This window comes from Embiotoca jacksoni, unplaced genomic scaffold (assembly GCF_022577435.1).
Source record: "Embiotoca jacksoni isolate LCO1_2020_lvr unplaced genomic scaffold, fEmbJac1.0.p SCAF_48, whole genome shotgun sequence".
In the NCBI taxonomy this organism is placed as follows: Eukaryota; Metazoa; Chordata; class Actinopteri; family Embiotocidae; genus Embiotoca; species Embiotoca jacksoni.
The window spans coordinates 722941-735017 of record NW_027185401.1 but is presented as its reverse complement, the minus strand read 5'-3'; the positions used below and the strand labels follow the sequence as shown (position 1 = coordinate 735017).

Here is a 12077-nt window from a genome sequence, read left to right as displayed (position 1 = left end):
AGTTTTGAAGTCAGTTATTGCAACCTGGAGTTCCTTTTTTGCAGACGACAAAGCTGGCCATAGCACTGAAAAAAGTTGGGGATTGGCCCCGCCCACTAACTTTAGCCTCAACCAATTATATGATTCCACATGCATCAGATGCCCTTCAGTTTCCTACCTTGTTGTCATGCTGCGCCACAAAAGAGCTCCTGTGGAAAAACAACAGAAACCGATCATTCATCAACATTGATGGAGTCACACAAGCGGAAAAGTCCAATAATACTGACGGTGAAGCAGCCGGGAAGAGTTTTTATCTTTGGTAATTTTCCTAAAGTTGCACTTTTCATTCTAACAGACATAAATCAATTTCACAAATTCTAATTCCTTCCTTCTTTTCTACTTAAAAAAGGCTTAAAAAGTTAAGTAAATTATTTTGCGTCAATTTAAATCAACAATATCAGCCAATGTAATCACGATAATCATTATTTCTGAAGTAAATAAGGGCCTCAGGTGTGCTACATAAAGAATACGGCGAACACTAACAGCGTCAACTGATCAATTAAATTCATAATTCACTGCCATTTCTATACTCTGATACGTTGGATTGGATTGTACATTTTTGACATAAACAGATCAGCAAAATAAAAAAGGTGTTTTGGGTGTTACCTGTTGATCTGGACCGAACAACGTCTCTGGCAGTTGCCATGGCGACCAGCAGAGCCAGCAGGAGAGCCAAGAGGCTGTAGGCTCGAAAAGAGCTGAAGGCAACGAACCTGCAGAGAAACCGGACAGATGTTGTTTTTTTTTCTTTTTCACCCATGTCAGCTTGATTTGAGTTCATCATGACACAGACCACAGCTTTACAGAAACTATCAAAAGACACCTTTTAAAATAGACTTTTATTTGGGTTTTGAACTGTATCACATCCCTCTGACAGCTGTGAAATCTGCTGCGGTCGGCCGCTGTCTTGTTCCACTTCTCTTTTTTTCACAAATGATTTGCCTTATGTGTTAAATAAAATCCACAGTTGTAATGTATTCTGTTTGTTGTGTCTCTATGCTGTTTTTTTCTCTCTCCGCTCTCTGGTTTCCGTTGGAGGTTTAAAGGAAGTGTTTACCGCCGGCTACCGTACTGTTGAACCGATATCGCGTCGACAAGAATAGATTTGAGGTCACAGTGACCACGACCTTCGACCTTTGACTCCTTAAACATACGTACTTCTTCCTTGGGACCCAGTGAACAGTTGGGCCAAATTTGAAGAAATAGCCTCGAGGTATTCTTGAGATATCGCATCCAGGAGAATTTGATTGACAAGACAGCTGCTAACTTTTTGTACAGGGCTCGAAACTAGCAGGGGCCAATCAAATTACAGGTAATTACACCAGATCACTTTCATTTATGGTTTCAGCACGTATATAAGAAAATGCTGAAGGAAATGAGAAAAGGCATTACTTTCTTTTTTGTCTGTGTATTAGTTACTGAATAAAATGTGTCGTTAATTAATCACCGTGGAGTGCTGTTCAGTCACATGGTCTGCTGATAATTATAAAGACCTTAACAGATTTGAACCAGAATAAAGCCACCAGGTGAGTTTTAAGATGTTCATACCAGCGATCACTGAAATGCACAGCAGATTGTCATATATAATAATTTTTTTGAAGAATTCGGTTAAGTTTATCTGAAGGAAATAAACCACACCGTTAAGAGAGTTAACAATCATCACCCACTGTTAAGAAACACAAAAATACAAACTTGAAGCAACTGGACTGCTGTTGTTTCCTGGTTTATTGTGTACAAAAATGTATATTTGCAATACCTTTGTTTAATGTTTGGTATTATGCTTTTGCGATGTGGATCCCAGGAAAAACTCATCTAATTCACCCAAAATAAACTGTATTTCTAAATAAACTAACACATCGTGGATGTTTTATAGACAGAATCGAGTCGTTTTTAACCACCTTCGGGCCAGCAAACATGAAATAAAAGCATTAAATATTCCACCACTGTTGCATCATTTTATTCCTTGGCAGTATGCAGATATACAAATGAGCAGATCTGTCTGCTAAATAAACACAAATAAAAAGAAACGTCTCAATTATTACGTCATTTTTAGGCACTTTTTATTAGCAGCTATTTTTTTGTGTCTGTTGTATGCTGTGAGCTGAGTGTTGGTAATGGGGACTTTGGACTAATAATAACCTCAGTATTTCTAAAATCCTGGCCACGGCGCTGACTACATAGAAATAGTTGTGTGACTATTAAACAAGGAAACTCATAAATATTGAAAAAAAAAAAAAAAATACAGTTGAAAACAAACATGATCGGTGTACCCTGATTTCACAGGATCACAGAAATATTAGTGACACGACAAGGTGTGAATTCACCATTTTTTATACACTGTACAAAGTAATAAAAAGCAACATTTCAATGCAAAATTGCCGAATAAAAGAATACTAAAGGAGCAGTATAAAGATTTGGGAGTTGAAAATCATTACAAATGAATCTGAAGCCTTCAGGATGTTGGGCTGTTTTACTGAATATTTTGGGTTTAATCCAAAATCCTAATGAATTTTCCTTTTAATTACCAGGAGCTCATAGTCCAAGTGAATGGGAGTCTCATATCCCTGCGTCATGATGCTTACCAGAACACCGTGTTGGCTGCAGCAAACAGGGCTGAAGTCCTGCACGGTCTCTGCCTCCAACTGACCAGGCCGGCGAGACGACAGCCTGGGCGGCCGGGGGGCGTCTCCTCCTCGCCGTGTACCCGGCTCGGCGGGCCCGGCGGCCCGGCAGCCGCCTCCCCGCAGCCGGCGGCAGTTCCTGCTTCCCGGCTCCCCAGCATTGGAAAACGACTGGGGTCCCTCCGCTCTGCCGGTCTGCTACTCCAGCGAAGATCGGTGTCAAGTTAACGGAAGGGTTCGCAAATACGACTTCCGGTGCTGGATTTATCAGAATAAATGTCACCAAGTGAGGGAAAGGTAGGAAATATGCAAGTGTAGAAATATTCTGTAGCAAAGAAAGGTTATGCAAAAGTATTTACATAGAAAATAAATGTGTAAAGTAGCAAAAGTAAAATAATCACCATTGCAGAATGACCCATTTCATAATTTTTGGGATTATAATTATGGATTGATTAATGTGTAGACATAACTAGTAAAGATTGGTCTTATAACTCTAAAGTCATTTGTGAAATTCTTTCATGCAATTGTGAAAAATCTTACTTATAATAACATCCTATTTGATTGCTTCATTCAGCAAAGTAGTGTCTACAGTCATGAAATAAATTCAGTAAAAAGAGTAAAAAATACAATATTTTCTTTTAAGAAGTTTTAAAGTATAAAATAGCATGAAGTAGAAAAACTAAAGTCAATTACATGCACTTCAAAATGTGCTTATGTACAGTTTTCAAATGAAATAAATAAAAGCAAAATAAATGTGTCACAAAATAAATCAGCAGGCTCAGAAGATGATAAAAAGATCAGGAGGCAATTTTTTGTTTTGTTTTCTAACTTTGTCAAATAATTCCTAATTACGAAAAATTGGGTAGTTTACCTTTTTTGGGGGGGCTTTGTCATCAAATTATTCCAACATTGATTTAAACATATTTTATCACCTGAATTAAATATAAAAATGTTATTTTATAAATGATATGTAAGATAGATGTTTCTCTTGCATTATTATTATTCACAACCCCACCAACAATTATATTTTTGTATATTTGTCATTGAGTATTTAAGGTAAAACATTTCATCACGTCCAAATCCATCATTGTAACTTGTGTGTATATATATATATATATATATATATATATATATATATATATATATTTTTTTTTTTTTTTTTTTTTTTTTTTTTTTTTTTTCCAGCTTTCTGCCTTTATTGTGAAAGAAAGAAATCGCCACGCTTCCTGTCTCGTGCGGTCTTGTTCTGTCTGACTTGAAGAAGCTCCAGACTTCAGCTGCTGCTTCTCTGTGATGTTGTGGTGATTGAGGTCAGTGACGTCAGGTGTGCGTGCGTGTTTGCGTGTGTGCGTGTGTGTCTCTGTGCATGTGTGTGTAGATTTATTGGGGTGTGACGTCATTTGTTTGTGTAGAGATTTCTTTGATTACACTGGACTCAGATTGTCTTGTGTTAAACGTGTTGCCTTTTCAGTGCTGGGAGGAGCCTGTTAGACTTCTTTGGCGGTAATTAGAAACGTAACTAATTACTTTTATGAAAGTAATCACATCAAAATAGTCATAATTGTGGATATTTAAGTGGGCTCGTTACTTGTTAGCCTACTTTTCGTCTTGCATATGAATAGAAATGTAGTTGTACAGCAGAGACCGGGTGTCTGGCAGAGGACTTGAGTGAGGAAAGGCGAGGGGAGACGATGACGTATTTTTCTCCAAAGTTGGTCGACCAACAAGATAATCAAGATTATATATATATATTAAAGATATATACATATATATATATATATATATATATATATATATATATATATATATATATATATATATATATATATATATTAAACTAATAGTCCCATGAGATGGCGATATTGTCCTGTTTACATTGGAACTGTAAATAAGCAACAGTTTGCTGACGCATTAGCTGTTAACCCGACGTTGTTTGTTTTTCTGCCCCCCTAGTGGTCACAAATCACTCACTCCAGCTTTAAAATGCCTAGTAAAAGTAATACCTTTTGTTTGCCGTGTATACAATTTTTAGAAAACAAGAATACAAATGCAAACAGTAAAATTGAGAAACACTTTGACACAACTTGACAAAACTGCAGACGAAGCATTTGTCGTTGTTTACTTACTATTACTTCAAAAGTTTGATTTTATTTTAAAAAAAGAATTTTCTGCATGTTCTCTGCTAAACATTTTTTTTTTTTTTTTTTTTTTAAATCGTCCAGTTGCATTTTCCGTAACTTTGGAAACTGGATTTGAGCTTTAGCATCTGCGATATTTGTTTGTTTGGTTGTTTGTTTCGTCATACAATACACAAACATAAATAAACAATTGACACAATTTTAAATGACAGAAAACCCAAAGAAAATACAAACACCTGCTCGCTGCCAAAAGCCTGTGATCTCCTTGAATCAATATTCACGTGACCACAAGAGGGCGCGTTTTAAAGATGACGTACGCAATGCGATCCAAAAAGTTTCCGAGAATGTTCCTGTCGATGTGTGTTGTGCTATTTGCGTTTTTTGTGGTCAGTGGCAATTTGCGATTTTCACCGTGGCAACGGAGACCCTTGGAAATGCTTTAGGCTCACATGAAATGTTTTAAGATCTTTTTTTTACAGGGTTTGGATTAAGTACCCGTCCTTCCAAGGGGACCAGCTAACTAATTCCTGGCTTCGTAACGGCCTAGTTCACGTTAATGTTTTTTTTTTTTTTTTTTACTTGTTAGAAAGCAGTTGCTGATTCACACATCCAGCAGCTACCCACCTGTCCAATATCAACTCTTTCAGCTCGTTTTTTTGGGTCTCCAGACTCCAATAAAATACCCAACGCAAACACAGCTTCTTTTTTTTTTTTCTCTGAAAACAGCTGCTTACTGCAGCTGAAAATGACGCAACGAGAGCCGGAAGAGCGACAGACAGCGAGATCATGAAACAAAACTTCCCATAAACCTCCGTACAGCTGAGAGGAGCTGCAGATTCAACCGGTTCTTCTTCTTTTTTTTCAACGACTACAACAATAAACGTCGTGAAAATAAAATTCAATCGGCTTCGTGGATATTTGCTTCGTGAAGTAGACACTTCACATTCGTTCCTGTTTTCGAGTATGCAAACACACACACACACACACACACACACACACACACACACACACACACACACACATTTGCACTTACAGTGTGTGCAGTTTGCACGCACAATATACACAATTTTGCATACTTGCACACACGCACACAAGTTATGCACATGCACACACTGTTACCAGAGCACCATTGTTTTTTTCTTCTTTTGTCTTTGTGCGTGTGCCTGTGTGTGTGTGTGTGTGTGTGTGTGTGTGTGTGTGTGTGTGTGTGTGTGTGTGTGTGTGCCTCAGCCACTAATTGGACTGAATTTCACTGAGCAACAAAAGATCAGACTCGAAAATTCCAGCTCTGGTTTGTACAGGCTTTGCTTTGTTGTCCTTTCGGTCTCTGTTTGCTGTGTTAACAGTTATCTCTCTCTCTCTCTCTCTCTCTCTCTCTCTCTCTGTCTTTCTGTGTCTTTCTCTCAGCGTCTCTCTCATTTTCTCTCTCCCTTTTTTTTTCTTTTTTCCGTGCACCCACATGAAAGGCTTTTTGCCTGAAATGAAGCACAGTCACCCCAACCGGCAACTCGGAGGCAGGCGAAACCCCCAAGAGGCCGGAACTTGCGAGGCGCTTTTCCACATCAACTCCTAAATCTCTCACACACACACACATACACACACACACACACACACACACACACACACACACACACACACACACACACACACACACACAGTGCATGAGCCCGTTGGACAGTCACAATGAACCCTAGACCTTCAGTGGAGTGGACCTTCATCGCCATCTCCATCGATGGGAAACTTGTCGCGTCCCTCGGTGTTGAGCCTGGACCCGAGCTTTCGGTGGGATTTTTCTGTTGACGTGGAAGTGGGACAAACTTTGAGGACAGGATGATGTTGGAGCTGCAAAGCACCGAGGACGGCGGAGGCTGCGGCCAACTGGACATACAGAGCGCTGAAGAGCTGGAGTGTAAGATCTGCTACTGCGTCTACAACCTGGGCGGTCGCAGGCCCAAGGTGCTCGAGTGCCACCACCGCCTGTGCTCCAAATGCCTCGTGAAGATCCTGGACCTGGGTGAGTCGCCGCCCGACGCCCTGGTGTGCCCGTTCTGCCGGTACGTCACCAGGCTGCCCGTAGAGGCCGCGGGCAGCCTGCCGGACGACTCCAACCTGGTGGCCGCGCTGGCCCTCCGCAGCAGGAATCAGAGGAACCTCCAACTCCACCAGGACGCGGCGGCGGAGCTGCTCCTCAGCCCGAGGCGTCTGAGCTCGCTGGTGGGCGGAAACCCTCCCGCCACGACCCCTTCCTCCGCTTCGTCCTCCGCCACTTACTCCCCCATCCGGAGCTCCCCTAACTTCGTGGTCATCACCATCATGGAGCCGCCGCCGCTGCCGGCGTCTTCGTCCAACCAAGAGCTCCACCGTCAGCCACGTGGCTCTCACGCGTCCAGTCAGGGCTACCTCTCCTCCAGCCTGGACTCCATGGCGTCCATCACGCAGAGGTGGACGGTGTGGAACTGCGCGGCCCTCCTGTGCCAGACCTCGGCCCGGGCGCTGGTGTGGGTGCTGGGACTCCTGTACTTCAGCTCGCTGCCGATGGGCGTTTACCTGCTCATCATGCAGAGGACGACGCTCGGGGTGCTGCTGGTGAGCCTGGTTCCGGCCAGCCTCGTCATGATCATGGTCTACGGCTGCTGCCAGTGTATCTGCCACGAGTTCTGGGACTGCATGCCGCCATAATGGGGACCAAATGAATGGGCAATGCTTTGCTTTTGAATGTGTTTGACAATAGATCTCCAGAATTCACTAATGGGCATGTTACTGTGTAACCAGCCATGTGAACAGCCACTTAAACTGCAAAAAAAAGAAAGAGCTCCTTTTCTTTATCGGTGAAGAGAGCTCATTACAAATGGAGCTTCCAGTTTGAAAGTTTTCATTATTATAAATGTTAATTTGTGCATTTTTTTTTTTACTTTTCTTTTTTTTTGGTTGATAACCCAGGAAGGAACGCTCAAAGTGCCGGGAGGAATTTGCTCAATGTAATGCGTAATAATGTTGTAGTGAGAAAAACCTGAAGGAATAATAAGAGTTTCTTACACCTGAGGATTTGTGGTCGAATGGTCATTCTCAGCCCTTTTTCAGATTGTGTCACAGCCATAAAATGAAGCGAATGTGAACTTTAACTTCACAGAGTCTTTTTAAGTTTTTGAAATCAGCGCACACAGTCGGGGGTGTCGTCAAAGAAATAACACTTTTACCAAAAAAAGGGGAGATAAGTGTGTTTTCTTACTGTAAAAGAATCAAATGAAAGCGTCACAAATATAAACAGGAAGTACAGTTTGGCCCAGGAATAATGATTTAATATGTGATTTTTGTTAGAAAATATATTTTTTGGTTTAAATCTGTGATGAAAAAACTCTACAATCATAAAGAAAAAGATAATGTTGGGTTTTTAGGATTTTTCACTTTTGAATACTTTTTTCTTTTAGACAGGTTATTATATATCATATATATCAAGCCCAAATTACACTGCTATTTTTTTTTTTATAGGGAGGCTTTTATTTTCATCCAGTTACAATAATTTTTACTTTTATTTTCAGGGAGTTCCAATTTTCTTCACTGCGGATTCAAATTAAAATCAACAAAAGTAAAGTCGAGTGATGTAAGACAAAAACAACAAAGAAAAGTTATACAAAAACCTCCAGAACGATTCAAAGACGTCTGCCTGAGAATCTCCAGCTACATTTTCTGATGTTTTAATGAGGCTACAAATGAGCCTTAAAAGTGATCGCTGAGATCTTAAAACTCAATTCTGAAAGTGGTAGAGGGATGAAACAGGGTGTGTTGTGCTCAGGCATCTTTGTCCTATTTAAGATGCAGCAGCTGAAACATCTGAAATTCCAGATTGCAGTGAAAACTTGTGCTGTAGAAACGCAAATAGCAAAAAAGTCCATATTTCACAATTAAAATGAGAAAAGACGGCAGAGTGCTTTTTTAAATTAGAAATTGAATCTCTTTTATGTACTCCACTGCAGTTTACACTCCACAGTAATATTATTACTCATGCCTCTTTCTCTGTGCTGAGGTCAAACCCGAACCACCAGAGGGTGCTGTGACCCGTCTACCCTGTAGTCTTTGTCTATATAAATACTATATCTATATATATATCTATATATACATATATATACATATATGTATGTAGAACAAGCCCAAGCAATTAAAAAAAAGACTTGGAAGGCAAAACTCCCTTTTAACAGAAAAAACCTCCAGACAGTTTGAGGGAAAAACTCTCTTTTAACAGGAAGAAGCCTCCTGTGATGGATACATTACCACATAAGATGTAATCAGATTGTTTTCATTGATGCACCAATGTGGAAGCAGCATTTTGCATCTTTGTTTCGAGCTGCTGGAGGTAAAACTGGTTCAAATACTTTATTTACAGTTAAGTAGATTAGTGCAGCGGTCGGATTACGCCATAATTTCATGAATTAAACCGTGAGATGAGAGAGGATTTAGACAAGAAGTCCTTCAAAAAATGAAAATAAAAGTATAAAGTGCTGAGTTTGCAATTGATAAATTACCCACGTTTGTTTTTATAATCCAGGACTTTTGTCTCCACTGTGCTACTATCACGTTATTATTTTCTTTAAGCGCCGTCATTGTGCTGTTAAACTCCTCCTGTCCAAGCGGGGGTATAAAACAAACACCAAGGAGCTGTTCCCAGAACAGTTTGGCCCCCTCGTTTTGCTCTTGCAACACACGTCTCGCTGATGATAAACAGTCCAGGGCCTTTGCTTCGGCCGGTCGTGTTTTCCGGGGGATCTGAAACTGAGCAAGTGCTTCCCTACAGGGAGTGTAACATCATTTCAGATTCCTTTTCGGTGATGCAATGAACATTCCCACATGTTGGTGCGAGGGACGTTCACAAGCCCATCCCAAAAGAAAAACGTATATAACCCCGAAGCATTATGAGACAACTCTGATCAGAGCTGTTGGAAACAACACAACGAAACATGGTGGCTGAAAGGATAGTTTGATGTTAGTGTATTCTTTGGCAAACATGAATAATACATAGCTGCTGAGATTTTGCTTTAGATATTTGTTTTTTTGTTTTGTTTTGTTTGGCTGAGCTACTGGTTTCCAATAATTACACAATGAAAATGATATCAGGCTGGATTATCATCTTGGCAACTACCCCAGGGACCCAGACTCTGAGGGGCCCCAAAAGATCCAGGATCTAGGGTACTCATGGCACTAATTTAAGGGTTTGGGGAAGATTACGGTCTTGATTTGATACAGAAAAAATCTGCAGGAGCACCAGATGCATAAGACACAATGTGTTTACTTGATAAAGATGAAAGTGAAAACCACAACACTTTCTCTAAACTTTGCAAAATGCAACTGATGCTAATTTCATTTGAAAGTTAAAGTTTAAGGGAAAAGCTACATCTACACACTTCTGCCTTTCCCTCCATATATCAAAGCTATTTTGAAATGTTTTTCGGTACGGTTTGTGATGTCATTAGTTGCCCTGAAGATCCGCTCTGAAAGGTCCAAACAAGGTCTGAAAGCCTGGTTTGTTTGCGACCAAAAAAAAAACCTGCCTCCGTTCGGTAGATATCTTTATGACGAGCTAATTGAGCTGGTCACATACAGCTTCATGGGTCTGAACCGCATATCAACAAAACAGCAAACTGAATATATTGTATATATATAACACTGTCAGTAAGAGTAAACACAGGTGTACTGGGAACGAAAATCCGAACCTGGACCTATCCGCCGGGACCAGACCACCCACAGCACACTGCTATGTGCAACCTATAAACTGTATACAAAAATAGGCGTAGTTTGAACAGTAAAGCCAATGCGGAAGTGACTTGAAGTGCAATACCATTTCGAGGCCACTAGGTGCTGGCTCCAAAAAAACCCTCTTGCTCCAATATACTTAAATTCAACTTTTTTCATGAAGTACAAATTCAATAAATGTTTTTTTATTGTTTTTTATGTTCTGGTGGTCGTTCTGAAAATAATTCCATCATTAATTAGATATTAGGCCTCGGGTTTGTTTAAGAGGGCAGCGTGTCTGGTTTGGTTCACAATCCTGTGGAGCAGTCAGATTCGTAATCAGATTGAGTCAAATCTAAAAAATAAAGATGGCTACAGCTAAAATGCAAGAATGGAGGCTTCAAAACAGCAGTTCACTAAACCATTGGGCGTCGTCAGGTTGCACACAGAGAACGTTGCAATAAAATGTTGTTTTTTTATGGTCCACCTGTCCACTGGATGCACCAAGCCACCAAGATTTATCCCGGCATGACCACTGGTCAATACACCAATGACTTTATACATTTAATTACCTTCATAAGATTTCCTTTTCGTAGCCACCGTTAGAATTAACAGCTGTCGACGTACCAGTCTCAGAAGCTGTTGACGACATGCATGTTGAATAACCAGAAAAATTATATTTTAAGACAAAACTCCAACAAACAAATCCACAACTATCTGCATCACTACTTACTTAAGGTAAGTGAGAAAATATTAATATTTAATTCTGCAAAAAGTCCAGAATATTAAAAATCAAAACAAGCTGAGTTAAATTGCTGTAAAAAAAAAACAACAACTTTCATTCGCCCTCAATAAGATCCTGGGTGAGACACGTTAATGTCAGTGATTGTGAAGCTGCTGTGTTGCAAAGCCTAGTTACATTACAAAATATGAGTTACATAAGAATTAAAATTCACCTTAAATGCCAAAAGATACCATTTACAATAACTAATCAAGAAAAAAAAAAAATAAACCTGGGAAAATGGACAAACAGAACTACCACGAACCTTTCTTGAAAGTCTTACACTTTATAGTTAATTATTCTAAATTATAATCCCATATGCTGTATTAAAAGTTGACTTTGGATATTAAGATAGAAGTAAGCATAATTTTTTTTTAATTTAAAAAAAATAAATAAATATCAGCATAATAGATCCCGAGGACAGGGTTGACACCAACAATAACAATGCATGGAGACAGGTGATGAATACTGAAGACGATGATGATGAAGATGATGATGATGATGATGATGATGACTCACCGGCTGACCGTGTCTACCTGGTAAACCTCCTGCCATGAGTTAGTTGTTGTTCTTGTTTCAGCAGCATCACCATCTGCTGGCTCGTGTCTGTGTATTTACCTCACGTTCCCACAGGAAGTGAGCGGAGCCGCTCTCGACCAATCACATTCGCGGATGAAGCTCCGACAACAAACAAAAGACCGAGGCTAGCCGAGCTGCTCGTCGATCCGTCTCGCCAAACGTTTGGTCGCCACTTCGCTCCCAACACCCCGGACC

General features: G+C 40.2%; 2 protein-coding genes across 2 annotated transcripts in view; one reads left to right on the top strand and one right to left on the bottom strand.

Annotated features, from left to right (window-relative positions):
• Positions 1 to 12020, bottom strand: part of retreg1 (reticulophagy regulator 1) — a 28738-nt gene extending 16718 nt beyond the window's left edge. The window contains exons 1-5 of the mRNA XM_069170133.1: positions 11823 to 12020; positions 11095 to 11161; positions 2622 to 2918; positions 646 to 752; positions 158 to 188 (exon numbers count right to left, since the gene is read on the bottom strand). Of these exons, the coding sequence (XP_069026234.1) occupies positions 158 to 188; positions 646 to 752; positions 2622 to 2821 (338 nt within the window). The 5' untranslated portion in view covers positions 2822 to 2918; positions 11095 to 11161; positions 11823 to 12020. The remainder of the gene's footprint in view (positions 1 to 157; positions 189 to 645; positions 753 to 2621; positions 2919 to 11094; positions 11162 to 11822) is intronic.
• Positions 6137 to 7797, top strand: rnf182 (ring finger protein 182). The gene has a single exon (XM_069170125.1). It carries the CDS (start codon positions 6629 to 6631, stop codon positions 7475 to 7477), a length of 849 nt encoding a protein of 282 aa, XP_069026226.1. The 5' UTR covers positions 6137 to 6628; the 3' UTR covers positions 7478 to 7797.
• Positions 12021 to 12077: the final 57 nt, after the last annotated feature.

Bases quoted from the DNA above. Each gene is read 5' to 3' on its own strand.
- rnf182 (XM_069170125.1), top strand. From the start codon at position 6,629: ATGATGTTGGAGCTGCAAAGCACCGAGGACGGCGGAGGCTGCGGCCAA.